The 13,266-nt window shown below is 38.5% G+C and overlaps 2 protein-coding genes across 3 annotated transcripts in view; one reads left to right on the plus strand and one right to left on the minus strand.

The window, feature by feature from the left end:
- Window positions 1–3,394, plus strand: part of DPYSL3 (dihydropyrimidinase like 3) — a gene marked incomplete at its 5' end in the record, with an annotated part of 66,429 nt that extends 63,035 nt beyond the window's left edge. Inside the window, 3 exons of one of the 2 annotated variants that reach the window (XM_081315873.1) lie at window positions 502–681; window positions 2,130–2,292; window positions 2,791–3,394. In XM_081315873.1, the coding sequence (XP_081171999.1) occupies window positions 502–681; window positions 2,130–2,292; window positions 2,791–2,879 (432 nt within the window). In that variant the 3' untranslated portion in view covers window positions 2,880–3,394. The remainder of the gene's footprint in view (window positions 1–501; window positions 682–2,129; window positions 2,293–2,790) is intronic. The other variant, XM_081315874.1, reaches the window with a different exon arrangement.
- Window positions 3,395–11,411: 8,017 nt separating this feature from the next.
- Window positions 11,412–13,266, minus strand: part of STK32A (serine/threonine kinase 32A) — a gene marked incomplete at its 5' end in the record, with an annotated part of 66,974 nt that continues 65,119 nt past the window's right edge. The window contains 2 exons of the mRNA XM_081316985.1: window positions 11,412–11,694; window positions 13,033–13,097. Coding sequence (XP_081173111.1) covers window positions 11,601–11,694; window positions 13,033–13,097 — 159 coding nt within the window. The 3' untranslated portion in view covers window positions 11,412–11,600. The remainder of the gene's footprint in view (window positions 11,695–13,032; window positions 13,098–13,266) is intronic.

Here is a 13,266-nt window from a genome sequence, read left to right on the forward strand (position 1 = left end):
TATTTTTTAACTCTTTATAATAATAATAATAAAGTTGGAAGGGACCTTGGAGGTCATCTAGTCCAACTCCCTGCTCAGGCAGGAAACCCTATACCATTTTGGGCAAATGGCTGTCCAGTCTCTTCTTAAAAACTTCCAGTGTTGGAGGCAGGTTGTTCCACTGGTTAATTGTTCTAACTGTCAGGAAGTTTCTCCTTAGTTCTAGGTTGCTTCTCTCGACTAGTTTCCATCCGTTGCTTCTTGTCCTGCCTTCAGGTGCTCTGGAGAATAGCTTGACTCCTTCTTCTTTGTGGCGGCCCCTGAGATATTGGAACACTGCTATCATGTCCCCCCTCATCCTTGTCTTCATTAAACTAATGAAGAGAACTTCTTAATGATGTCTTAATGAAGTCCATCCTTTTTGCTCCAGCTATTTAGATTTTCACCTCACCTTAATATGAAATTAAATTGAATGAATTTCATAAGCAGCATAATAACTATACTAATTGTTATATGTTGTAGGCAGCTGAATACAACATATTTGAAGGAATGGAGCTGCGTGGAGCCCCACTGGCTGTCATATGTCAGGGAAAGATCATGCTTGAAGATGGCAACCTCCATATAACACAAGGGACAGGACGGTTCATTCCTGGCACCCCATTTTCAGATTATGTCTACAAGCGCATCAAAGCAAGGAGGAAGGTAAGGTAGACAAACCTGGATTGTAATATGAAATTAATGCCTTAAAAAGTGTTAAGGAAAGGAACAATCATCATCATTTCATTTGAAAGCATCTGGGAGATTCCTAAATTGCAATGGGACGCCACTAATAAATCCCTAGTCTTTACATCAGTGCTTCAAAAATCTTGAAATTTCTATAAGAATTGCATTTACAAAGAAAATACCAACATTAAAAACGCCCACACACAATAAGAGGAAGAGAAGAAATTATTTACCTCAAAAATGCAGACTTTCCCCCCTCCACCCAAAAGCAAGGTAGCATAATCCTGAATTTTTGCAGGTTTGTTTATAAGAGCCACCTCTCTACTGTTTCATTTTCATTAAAATGGCAAACACAAATCTTCCGTGATTTAACGCATTTCTGGCTTTGCTTGTAAAACAACACCTGAATCTAATGATATGAAAACTGGGGATCTTGATCTTTGACAAAGGTCTGTTCAGATTCAGTCAAAAAAAAAAAGTAAACCTTTGCTCCTATTTATTTGAAATGCGCAAACATCATTCCCATTACATTGTCAGCTTCATCCAATTATCTCAAAAAATTCCAACAATATTTATAATCATGAGTTATTTGCAGTAATGGTCAGCAAGAAGTGCAAAACTATATAGAGGGTGTCAAAATCAAAGCCATATTTAGAATCAAGTTCAGGCTCCCTTGAAAATCATTCTTATCTTTAGCATCGACATACGAAGACATTTGATGTTGTGCATAAAAACAGCAGGAACCTGCCCAGGCAATCACTGAGAATTAGACACAGTTGAATGGAAGAGCGGGGAAAAAAATTGTTAATGAAAGTCATAAGCTAATTACACCCTTGGTTTCCTCAGTGAACTTTCCATTTTCTTCTCGTTGTATTGCTTCTCTTATTGTTTTGCTTTTAGGAAGTAGCATGATTCTGTGTTTAGAAGCCCAACAGCCTCTGGATTGTATTAGCTGTTTCCATTTTATAAATAAGGATGAAACGCACCAAGCAAGCTGTGGCAATAAGCCTGCTCCCCTCCCCATCACATGTCTGGCCTCACAACAAAATAGGCTTCTAGCCAAGAGTCCCCAACCCCTGGTCCGTGGATCGCCACCATGCCGCGGCATGCCAGAAACTGGGATGCAGGCAGTACATGAAACCACGCCCTCTCTGGTCCGCGGAAAAACCTCTCTCCACGGAACTGGTGCCTGGTACCCAAAAGGTTGGGGATCTGTGTTCTAAGCATATCAAAAAGGCTTTTTTATATTTAACTGCATGCACACTGGTTTCCACACATGTATATCCAAACATGTGAATGTATAAGATGGTGATAGGAGAGTTTTGTGTGAAAAATCCGAAACGTTGAACATCGTCTGTTGTTCATAAGAAAAAGTCCGGGGTCATTATACAGTTGTAAATTTTGCTTCCTTTCGTTACTTCTGACAGATGGCTGAAATGCACGCTGTGCCAAGGGGCATGTATGATGGGCCTGTGTTTGATTTGACTACCACACCTAAAGGAGGTACCCCTGCAGGCTCTACTCGGGGTTCTCCTACTAGGCAGACACCACCTGTAAGGAATCTTCACCAGTCTGGATTTAGTTTATCAGGCAAGTAAGAGAAGATTGCATTGATTGCAACAGAAGGCATCAAGAGAAGAAGTCCTAGTGATATTTGGCATATTTTCCCCTAGTTACTCCAAAATCATTGCCTCTGTGCCACATTGGTAGGCCTCAAATGCTACAGTGGAAAAAGAAAATATGCATGCTATGGCTTTCTGGAGCATATTGCTAAGACTACTCATAGATCACATTCCTTCTATTTCGTTCCTATATAACAAATGATACGTGGGGAAGCCAATTCATAATGAGAACAGCAGGACAGGTGACTCTCACCTCTACATGTGTGATCCATCTCCAGTTCTTTCTACATAGTGATCACACGCATATCTGGAGCTGACCAGCAAGTTTGCTTGAATGCGTATTTGCACATAACAAGCTAAGGATTATTTTTCAAATAATAATTTTCAAAATGGAACAGTAGTATGTTATAGTCTTCTAATCTGAATATTTCTTTTCCCATCTCCCCCTGTTATATATGCTCTGCAGGTACTCAAGTTGATGAAGGTATTCGCTCGGCCAGCAAGCGCATAGTAGCCCCTCCTGGGGGGCGTTCCAATATAACATCTCTAAGTTAAGCTTCTGATCATTGGGAAAAGAAAGAAAATGGAAAACCATTATTTGGGAAAACAGAGCAATGGTACCTTGATATTTAAAAGGGGGGGGGGAAAGAGCAATGGAGAATTCAGATTTTGAAGAATCAATAAGCCTCAAGCCTTATGTTTCATAAAATGCTACTCGCTACCTAGCTTTAAAAAAATATTGCGGGTTTCCTTTTTTTGTTTATTCATAGCCTTAATATTTTCCCCATTTTTTTTTTACATGCATGCAAATCTGACAGGTGATTAAGTTAAAAATATGTAATTGTACACAGTGAGTGCTTGTGCAAGGAACTCGTAAGAAAGGGGCTGGAGAAAAGAGGGAATGGCACAAGCGAGCTCTTTAACCAGGGTGCTTGTGCAGAATCAACCCAGGAGTTTAGTTTAGTATAGGGAGGGGGGACAGAAGACGGTGGGCCAAGGTAGGGGGAGGTGGATTGGGGGAGGGGGGGACAGTAGATCTTTGTATTGTGTCCATGTTCTTCTGTTTCCACTCAGTGCTGACGAGACAAAGATGCCTCAAAACAATCATGAGGCTGTTGGAAAATTCAATCATCTTTGTAATGGCTCTGTTGTATCACATTTTCCTGTTAGAAATTTTATTACTTCGTACATTTTATTGAATAAAAAATTGAAAGACATTTTCTTTCTAACCGACTTGCTTTGACAAAGTAGTATTGTGTGTCTCTTTCATTCCCGTTCCTTTGAGACAAAGCCGATAGGAAAAAGAATGTGACTCTGGATTACAGGAAAGCACATCCAATTATCTTGGCATTGATATTCGCATTAACTTATTTACTGCCCATCCATGCTGTCTGTTTCCACATAAAGGTATTAGCGACTCGCCCAAGGAAGTTGTAGCATCTTCCTTCCTCAAGAGGGCTTGATGGCAACACTCTCAGTATTTTCATTTCTCCCTCCCAACTGTGGAAGAGTAAGAACAAGCTGGCTGTCTTTGATTTTGCGGAGCTCTCAAATCAGTGGAATTCCACGTCAGTTCTGAATTTATGAAAAGATTGTCTGCTGCAGAACAAGTCTTACTTTATTCCTTTGTATAACTTCATTGTTATTGATTACCAATTTTGCAGCAATGGAATATAGACTGATTTGCTTTGAGAGAACGCATTTTATTTTGGAAGGCACTTGCTTTCATTTTAAGTAAGCAAGTACAAAAGTCAAAGCAATTTTACTCCTCTTTCCAGTTTCTCTCATTTTTTCCTGCCGCTGGCAGAGTAACACTTTGAAGGGATGAGTTCATTTGATTTTGAAGGCATGCTGTTAAAACAATAGATTTTTATCCACCCACTTATGACTGTCTACCCCTGGATATTGTCCTATATACTGGTAGTCCTCAACATACAACAGTTTGTTTAGTGCCCATTTCAAGTTACAATGGCACTGAAAAAGTGACTAATGACCGTTTTTTACACTTACGACCGTTGCAGCATCCCACAGTCACGTGAATAAACTTCATATGCTTGACAACTGACTCATATTTATGGCGATTGCAGTGTCCCAGGGTCATGTGATTCCCTTTTATGACCCAACAAGCAAAGTCAATGGGGAAACCAGATTAACTTAACCGCATTAATAATTTTAACAACTGCAAATCTTCAGAATGCTGGTCCAACCTTTCTTTGTGTGTTTCTGACCCATATACAAAGGTCAGGTGTCAAAAAAAAGCTTGTGTTTCCAATCTACCTGCCTCATTCCTGGTTTTCTGCAAGTTATGAATAATTACTACTATCACAGCAAGAGAAAAATACTTTTTCCTTTTGATCTCTATGTTATTCTTGTGGATTGTTCTAGAATTAATGTGCAACAACACAGTAAAAAGGTTTAATTGTCACTTCAATCTAATTAGTTGCAGGACAATTTGAATATAGAATTAAAATTGAAGTTCTAGCACCATACAATTAATGCCAACAAGTTTTTTTTATAGATGGCAATAAAAGTCCTCCGTAAGTATTGTAGAATCATAAACATACTTAATGTAAATGATAATATTCTTAATATTCTTCAATAGAAAAATGCATTTCTTTCAGAAAAATACAATTTTTAGATAAATTATTCTTGTTCTGTCATTTAAGAATTTTTTTTGTATTTTTGAAGTTGCCACATGGTGGTGCCAAACAACAAATTAAAGCATCCAATCTGCTAAAATATGGGCATAGGGACAATTAAGATGTACTCATATTCTTTGAAATTTGGGCAGCAAATACCTGTATTTCTCATCTCAAACAGCTGTGTGTTTGGAGAGTTATGTGACAAAGAGAAACAGCTTTTCTGCTATCTGGAGGAGATCATGTTTTCTGTGCCCAGCAATGAGTTTTATTGAAAAAAAATGTAAAAATCTACAGTAGTTTTACTAAAGAAAATTGCACAACATAATGCTCATAGTTTTAATGGAAGCTGCTATTCAAAATACATGATGAGGCTTAACATGAAAGCTATACTGCTTTCATGAAACATGAAATGTTTATAATGAAGGCTATTAAAAGGTTTCCAATAAAATGCTTTATATATGCCCGTCGGCCTTTTCTATGGGTTTTCCATTGCTTTTCCTAATATTCTGACGTTATGATTTCCTAATGTTCTGACAATATTCAGAATTTATTTAGACTGTCTTATTCTGTGGCATGTGCAGCCTCAACAAACGGACACAATTGGGCCTGTTGGATTGTTTTCTTGTTTCTGGCTGCCCAAATAGGTTATACTTCATACATGTCAAACTCAAGGCCTGCAAGCCATATCCAGCCCTTGATGTGTTTAGATCTGGCCCGCAAGCAGACTAGTAGGAGGAGGTAATTGAGTAGTTACCTCCTCACTTCTTCAGGTGTCTTTGTCAGTGACAGCAGGGCAGCGGAAGCCTCTCCAATGCGTGGAGCTGTGTGCCAACGGTAAATGCAAAAGCGGGCAGGCATGGCCAAAGTGCCCTCTGCCTGAGAGCAAGTGGCTGGCAAGGGAAGGAAAGACAAAAGATGGATGGTGCTCGGGTCATGTGTTCCTTCAGTTCTCACCCCTCCCTGCCTCTCCGCCTATCTGTCCTCTTCCTTTGTCGGTGCTGCACTTTCCCACAAGTAGCTGCTTGCCTCACAGACTTTTTCCCCAAAATGTGAGGAAACGTGCGATGGGCCAAAACTAGTCAAGAAACTTGAGTCACACGCTGCTGAAATGCACACACTTCCTTTAAAGCTACTGCTGCCCCTCCAGGTGAGAGATCTGCTGGCCCTTTGAGGGCAACCATAATGCTAATGCGGGTCTCAATGAAATTGAGTTTGATACCCCTGCTATACTTGAAGTAGAGTGGATTAATCTAATTCAGGGGTGGACAATTTTCCTGAGAGGCCACATGAGAAATGGACTGTAAATGGAAGGCCGAACCACACATGCACATGTTTAAATTGGAAAAATAGTTGTGTTCAAAATAAAAGCAATGCAGTTGTATTTCTGCATGGTGTACACTTCTTGATATTTGATTTCTAATTGCCGATTTACCTCATGTGGGCCAGATAGGGACAGCCAAAAGGCCAGATATAAAATGTCCAGGTCTGGTCTAGTATGAGATAAATTAGGGAGTATTTTTGCTCCCAAAATGGAAAGCCTTCACTTTTTACCATCCCTTCCTGCCATATCACTTATTAGGTGAGTTCCCCTTCACAAGTCTGGGAAGACTGCAGGGAAATTTGAATCCAATGGATAGGTAACTGGTTATATTCTCTCTCTTGCCCAAGCAAAAAGATTGGACTAAACCTGTGCACGTTTTATGATGTTTCCCTATGTGTATTGCTGCATGCTTAGTTATAATTGAAGTCAAAAGAATTTTAAAAAACCAGAACCAGAAATCTTAACCTAATACATTGGCAGCTGTTAACAGGCTGCTGTATAAATGTTGAGTTTTTCCTTTAATAGGCATCTGATGCATGAATTAGACATTAAGTGTCATGGCTTGACAGCCGTCACAATCTAAAACCCAATTGTCTGCTTAGTGCTGCAGTAATAGTAATGCATCACATGCACATTCTCCCTCATGACAACCACCAGTTGATTGGAAAGAATGTTTTAACAATGCTACACATTTTCTGCATTATTAGAAGGGCAGGAAAGAAAGGAAGAAATAGTAGTAAGCAGTAAGCAAACATCCTCTGGTTCTCGCACATAAAACTGACAACACATTTGAAGTTGTCAGTCTGCACCTGACAAGAAAGGATATCAAATGTTTCCGTATAAAAGAAAGCCGCAGAGTTGAAAACAGGACACACAATAAATTGATATGCTTTGCCTGGTCCAAGATTCCAACTTTTTTCAAGCACAACCTCAAATTACTATTTTTCCCCAAAATTGATAGGATGTCAAAATTACCTTTCTATGAATTTTTCCCTTCGTGCTACTTCAAGTACTCATAAGAGTTGGTTAAATCACTGCTGATGCGGTTCATTCAAATATATATATTTTCCATCCTGATAATCGCTGTCATAACTACAGTATGTCTGCAGTTTACATCAATCTTTGAAAATCAGACAATCTGAGCATGTCCTACTGTGACTTGGCATCTAAACAGGATCTAAAACAGTGGGGAGAGGAAATTTCCCTGGGTTTGGAGTCACAATCTGCATCAACCCCTCCATTATCGACCAGATGGAACAGGAATAGATCATTGTTTTAAAAAGCTTTTTTCAGTGAAATGCTAGATTTTTATGCCTGTAAAAATCTATTATCCATCAATCAAGCTTTTAAAATATAGGATACAATGGAACACAGCTGCATCTAAGAGTTAATACAACTTTATTTTGAGGCTTTAAAAAAATGAAAAAAAAAACTATAAAAGGGCCTTACAGAAAGGCTAACCGACTTAATTTATAACATGGAAGAGAAGGAAAATGCTACTTTAACACGTTTTAATTAACTGTAGACATAACATTTTTAACAGACATATAAGCTTGTGTCCCTATTCTTTTTCCATCAGAAGAAAAGCATGATACCCTTCCTAATTGAACCAAAGAACATTTATTTATTCATTTATTTATTTTAATTGGTATTTATAATTTACTCTTATAAATATTACATTTACTTAAGTTTGTTTTCTATTCCTGGGAAGATTATTTGGTTATGATGGTCATGTAGCAATGGTGTATTCTCTATATATGCTCTTAAAATGCCCAAATAACCATTAATACATCCTTTTCGATCTAAAGAGTCTACTGACAAGAGTCCCTAAAGTTTCTGTGTTAATATAGTGCTGTACAGCAAACTTTTAAGTTAGCAGTGCTGGCTGTGGAGGATCAGAGACGAAGTCTCACACATTTAAAAAGCATTTAGAAACAGCTGTCCTATAGCAAGTATCAAGCTATTCTGAGATATCAATTTAGGTCCAAATCTTTCTGTATCATAACTGGAATTGTGACCATTCCTTCATGTATTGAAAAAAAACATTCCTAGCCATTATTTCATTTTTCACTAAAACGGTTTGGGGGCAAGGCTTACCCTAATATATTACCGAATGAAAATGACAGGGAGAGTATCTTGAGGAATGGTCTGTAATCCACAGAAAGGTATGTGATGTTTGTCATTTAGATGTGACTATGTATTGTTGTTTTTGCCTTAATTGTCCTGCTGCTACTAGTGGAGTTAAATGATCAGTGGCAGGAGGGTTGACCCTCTCCTTACTTGGTCTGCTGGCTTGTCTGGTTTGCCAAAAAACAAAGAAACGGGTTTAATTATATTTAATGCTGTCTTTTTCAGGCACTTTGCTGGTATACAGGCTTTTTGGACTGATTGCTCTAATGAGCCATCAGAAAATTACTGAACTACAAATCCCAGTACCCCCAAATGGCCACATTGGGCTTGTAGCTTTGCAGCACTTACTTACTTGTTTAACATTGTCCTAGGCAAAATATTCTTGCTGGAACTGAGCGACCTTAATTTGGGTGGGAATTTAAGAAAAATGTGGCATTTTATCTTTAGAAGCTGCATGAGAATCAAGATAGCTAACCTGTATACCTATTTTATGAATTTTATATATTACATAGGAGTAGGATTAGATGATCCTTGTGATCTCTTCCAACCGCATGATTCTAAGAGTGCTGACACTGCATTAAGATTTAAATCCAAGTAACAAATAGCTGAGGGACGCGGTGGCTCAGTGGGTTAGGACGCTGAGCTTGTCGATCAGAAGGTCGGCAGTTTGGCGGGTCAAATCCTGAGTGCCGCATAACAGAGTGAGTGCCTGTTACTCGTCCCAGCTTCTGCCAACCTAGCAGTTCGAAAGCACGTAAAAATGCAAGTAGAAAAATAGGGACCACTACGGTGGGAAGGTAACAGCGTTCCGTGTGCCTTTGGCGTCTAGTCATGCTGGCCACATGACCACAGAGACGTCCTCGGACAAGCGCTGGCTCTTCGGCTTTGAAATGGAGATGAGCACCGGCCCCTAGAGTTGGAAACGACTAGCACGCATGTGCAGGGGAACCTTTACCTTTTTAACAAATAGCTGAAAAACTGGGCAAAAGCCGGGTTAGGGGGCCCAGGTGAAATATAGACAAATTTTGAGTGACTTTTACATTTAAGGAGGGCATGGGATCACAATGGGCAGAACAATTGTGTGAACCATACAACGGAACCACAACATGTATATAGGAAGGGTCAAGATTTTCTGTCCCCCGCCCCCCACACAAATGTTTTAGGATGTGCACTAAAGTTTTGTGTGTTTTGTGCTGCTTAATGGTGGGAACTCCACTGTTTTTCATTAAGATTTTGTTCCATTTCAGCTGGAAGGGGCCAAGTCCCAAGTCCCAGGCCAGATATTCTTCCTGAACAATAACTACCCTTTTTTTCTTTCTTTCTTTCTTTTTTTAGGAAGGAAGGAGTATCTGAAGTGAGCAACAATGCCCTGATCCTTCAGTCTGGTTCAGCAGGCCAGACAGAATGATAGTGGCAAGATAGAACCTGAGGATCATTGCTTAGCTATCTGTCTATATGAGATGAGAAAAGCTACAATACAGTAAGAATCTAGTTATTGAGCTTATTAAATTTTAAGCCTAGATGAACAACTGTGCATTTCCCCCCATTTTCAGGGCAGCAGATTTACCTGTTTTAAGCAATCTGGAGAAAAGAGGTCTTCCATCACCTTTTGCCACCCTTTGCATTCAGATAAACTACTTTTTTGTAGAGGAAATTTTCAAAGACGACCAGGATTAAAACAATGCAGAAAGCATCCACTGACCCAATTGCTTGCTAGGCTATCCCAGTAGACACATAATCTATCCATGTTCTCTTCTTAATGATAATGTACACCAGGTGGACATAATCCATTCATTTTTCTTTGGAAATCGAAGAGATTGTATTGGTTGAGAATGCTTTTACATTTTGTGCAGAGAATGCAACAGAGAATCAAAAATAACTAGATAGCAAGTGACCTCACAGTGCTTTTTTGAGTCAAACTACAAACAGGCTTAGAAAAGATTTTAGCTTGACTATGTACAATAATTGTCAATGTAATTTCCTACATCCATTACATTAGCCAATCTTTTGTCTACCAATGTTGTATCTGGAGAAGAAAGAACATGGAAAGGAGGACTAAGAGGATTAGAGTCATAAAGCAAAGCAAACTTAGGTCAAACGTAAAATTGGTTCCCAAAGAATTATGCTTAACCTTGGGTACTTGTAACATTGATATACTCTTTTCTAGCCAACTTCCAACAACCTGGATTTTTGCTGTCTCTTCCCATCTACATATAATAATAACCTGTTCTTTACAGTACGAAGTTAATAGTTTGTCATTAACTGTACCAAGCATCTATTGATCCTAAGAGCCATCAATGGTCTTTTACCAAATGACCATCACAGCTAGTATTTCTTTATGATAGTTGCAGACTTAAATATTTTTAATGATTGCCATCTATCCCCTGCAAGAAAAGGAATTACCCCTTGCACTTACTAGTGAATTCTACTTATAAAATGGCCCTAATGAATTTATCTTGATTTGTATGTCCCATTGTTCCATTTCCTGATTCACATAGTGTACACACAGACCTCCAAGTTGCAGATATATTGGTTATATTTTTAAGAGCTACTTTATTTAAAGGTACCAATAAGTGGAAAACTCCCACAGCAAAAATATTATTTCCTCTTATTCCGTGTCTGTGATATATTGTATATAGTCAGTTATACGTATTTAAAAATTGATTTTTCATTTTGAAGTCTATTACGGTCTAAGGCAGAGTTGCAATTCGGCTCTATTTTATTTTTATTTTATTTTTTTTGAAAACATCTAAGAAAAATGTGGTACTACTCCCTCTAGCGGGCCTGCAAAAACCTCTTTCCCATAGGCACTGGATTTAACCCAATTATCAGCAATCTTGACATTTTACCAATAAAAATTATACCTACAAAGTGAACTTAACCTTTCCCTATTTGGAGTGCCTTTTATACAGTAAAGAGCATACTCTTTCCTGTTAATGGTCAAGTGGCTTAAAAAATAAACAGACATAAAGGGAGACAATCTGGGCCTTAAGGAGCTCTGCAAGATTGTGGGCCACAAGTCCTTATGGTGGGAAGAGAGACTCAGCGTCTAGCCTCAAGGTTCCTTAGCAAGGTATCTGCCTTATCTTGAAAGCAGTGTGCAATTTTATCTGCTAAGCTCCATGAGCTAAAGTAAAAGCCTGCCCTTTCAGTAGCAGCACCTGAGTGAAAACTACATTTATCTTAAAGATTATTATTTTGGTCATCTTCTTCCTCGTTGTCTTTGGTTTGTGTCACCGTCAAGTTCTCCTGCATTTTGTTATGTTCTTGTCGTGCCCTAAAATGTATATAAGAGAAACCAAAGTCCATGATCAGGTAGCAATAAAGTCCAACAGTTCCCCAAAAGCTTACCATCTGCATTGGGGTGGGGGTGGGGGGTGCCTTCGAGTTAGTCTGGACCAGTCCCTTCAGTTTCTTGGCAAAACTTCAGAAGTGATTTGCCCTTGCCTTCTTCCTAGTATTCCCAAGCTGGCTTTATGCCTAAGGCAGGACTACAACTCACAGTCTCCTGGTTTCCAGCCTGGTATCTTAACCAGTATTCCAAACTTCTGCATTAGCCAAGATACAATCAGTTCTCCTTTTGTTAGGCTTGTTATGATTCCAGTTATAAAGTCTATATACCATCTATTTCAAGAACATATTGCTTGTTACAAATCTATGTTAACTGAATTTCTTAAGCCAACAATCAAAACTTAAAGATCCAGCCTATAACACTATAACTTCCATACACTATGCAATAAAATATTCACTATGCTGGAAAGTGGATAAAAAAAGCAGGAATGATTGAAAATAACAATAACCACACAATGTATTGCTGGTTATGCTATGTTTGTAAGAATGGTCTCAGAAAGTCAAGAAATGGAATTATGGGAGACCTCGACTTATGACCAAAATTGAAACCAAAACCTCTGTCACTAAGTTGTGCATTAAATGAGTTGTGCCCAGTTTTACGACCTTTTTCACCCTAGTTGTTTAAGGAAATCACATTAAGCAAATCTGACTTCTCCCATTGACTTCGCTTGTCAGAAGTTCCCCTGGGAAATTCATAAATGGTGATTATATGACTCTGGGATGCTGCAGCCATTGTAATACATTCCAGTTACCAAGCATCCAAATGTTGATTGTGTGACCTCAGAGACTCTGACATAAGTGTGAGGACTGGTTGTACATTAATTTTTTCAGCACCATTGTAACTTTTAATGGTTAAACAAATGGCTGTAAGTCAAGGACTACCTATGTATTGGGGGAAATAGCTACTGTTTGAAAATCTGTCTTTGTTATTGCTCATCTTCTACTATATAGCTATAGCAGATACAATTTCTTTCTGGAAGGAGAACAAGGCAGGGGAAAAAAGGAAAATAAACCCATTATTCTATATTTTTGTCAGAAAGATATTCAAAATTTAAATTCAGTGGGCTTGCCTACCTCAGTGTAATAAGTTTGAGCAACTGCCGAGTGAGAGTGTACAGTAATGCCAGGCTTCCAGTGCTTTTCTATGGATTTTGTGCCAAAATCACTACCTAATTATCTGAGGAACAGTAATCAGATTTCCTTAGTTCTAAGTAATCTTATTGATGTGCTAAGCTAAAGTTTATATTTTCAGGTCAATGCTTACTTTTCTCTGTTGAAAATCATGAAGTCCCTTTGTATTGACTCCAGATTTTTCTGCAGCTGGCAGGTCTTACATTAAGAAAGAAAAAAGATCAGTTAATGAGAATTCATCATTGTAGTATTTGATGCAAGAAGCCACTAAACCTGTCAAGAAAGGCATTTCAGAGGAATTCAAACAATTGATCCATAAACTAAATTATTAGCTGATTCAATTGTGGATCTCTCTTAATAGAAACTA

The sequence above is a fragment of the Vipera berus genome (assembly GCF_964194415.1).
Source record: "Vipera berus genome assembly, chromosome: 2".
Taxonomy (NCBI): domain Eukaryota; kingdom Metazoa; phylum Chordata; class Lepidosauria; order Squamata; family Viperidae; genus Vipera; species Vipera berus.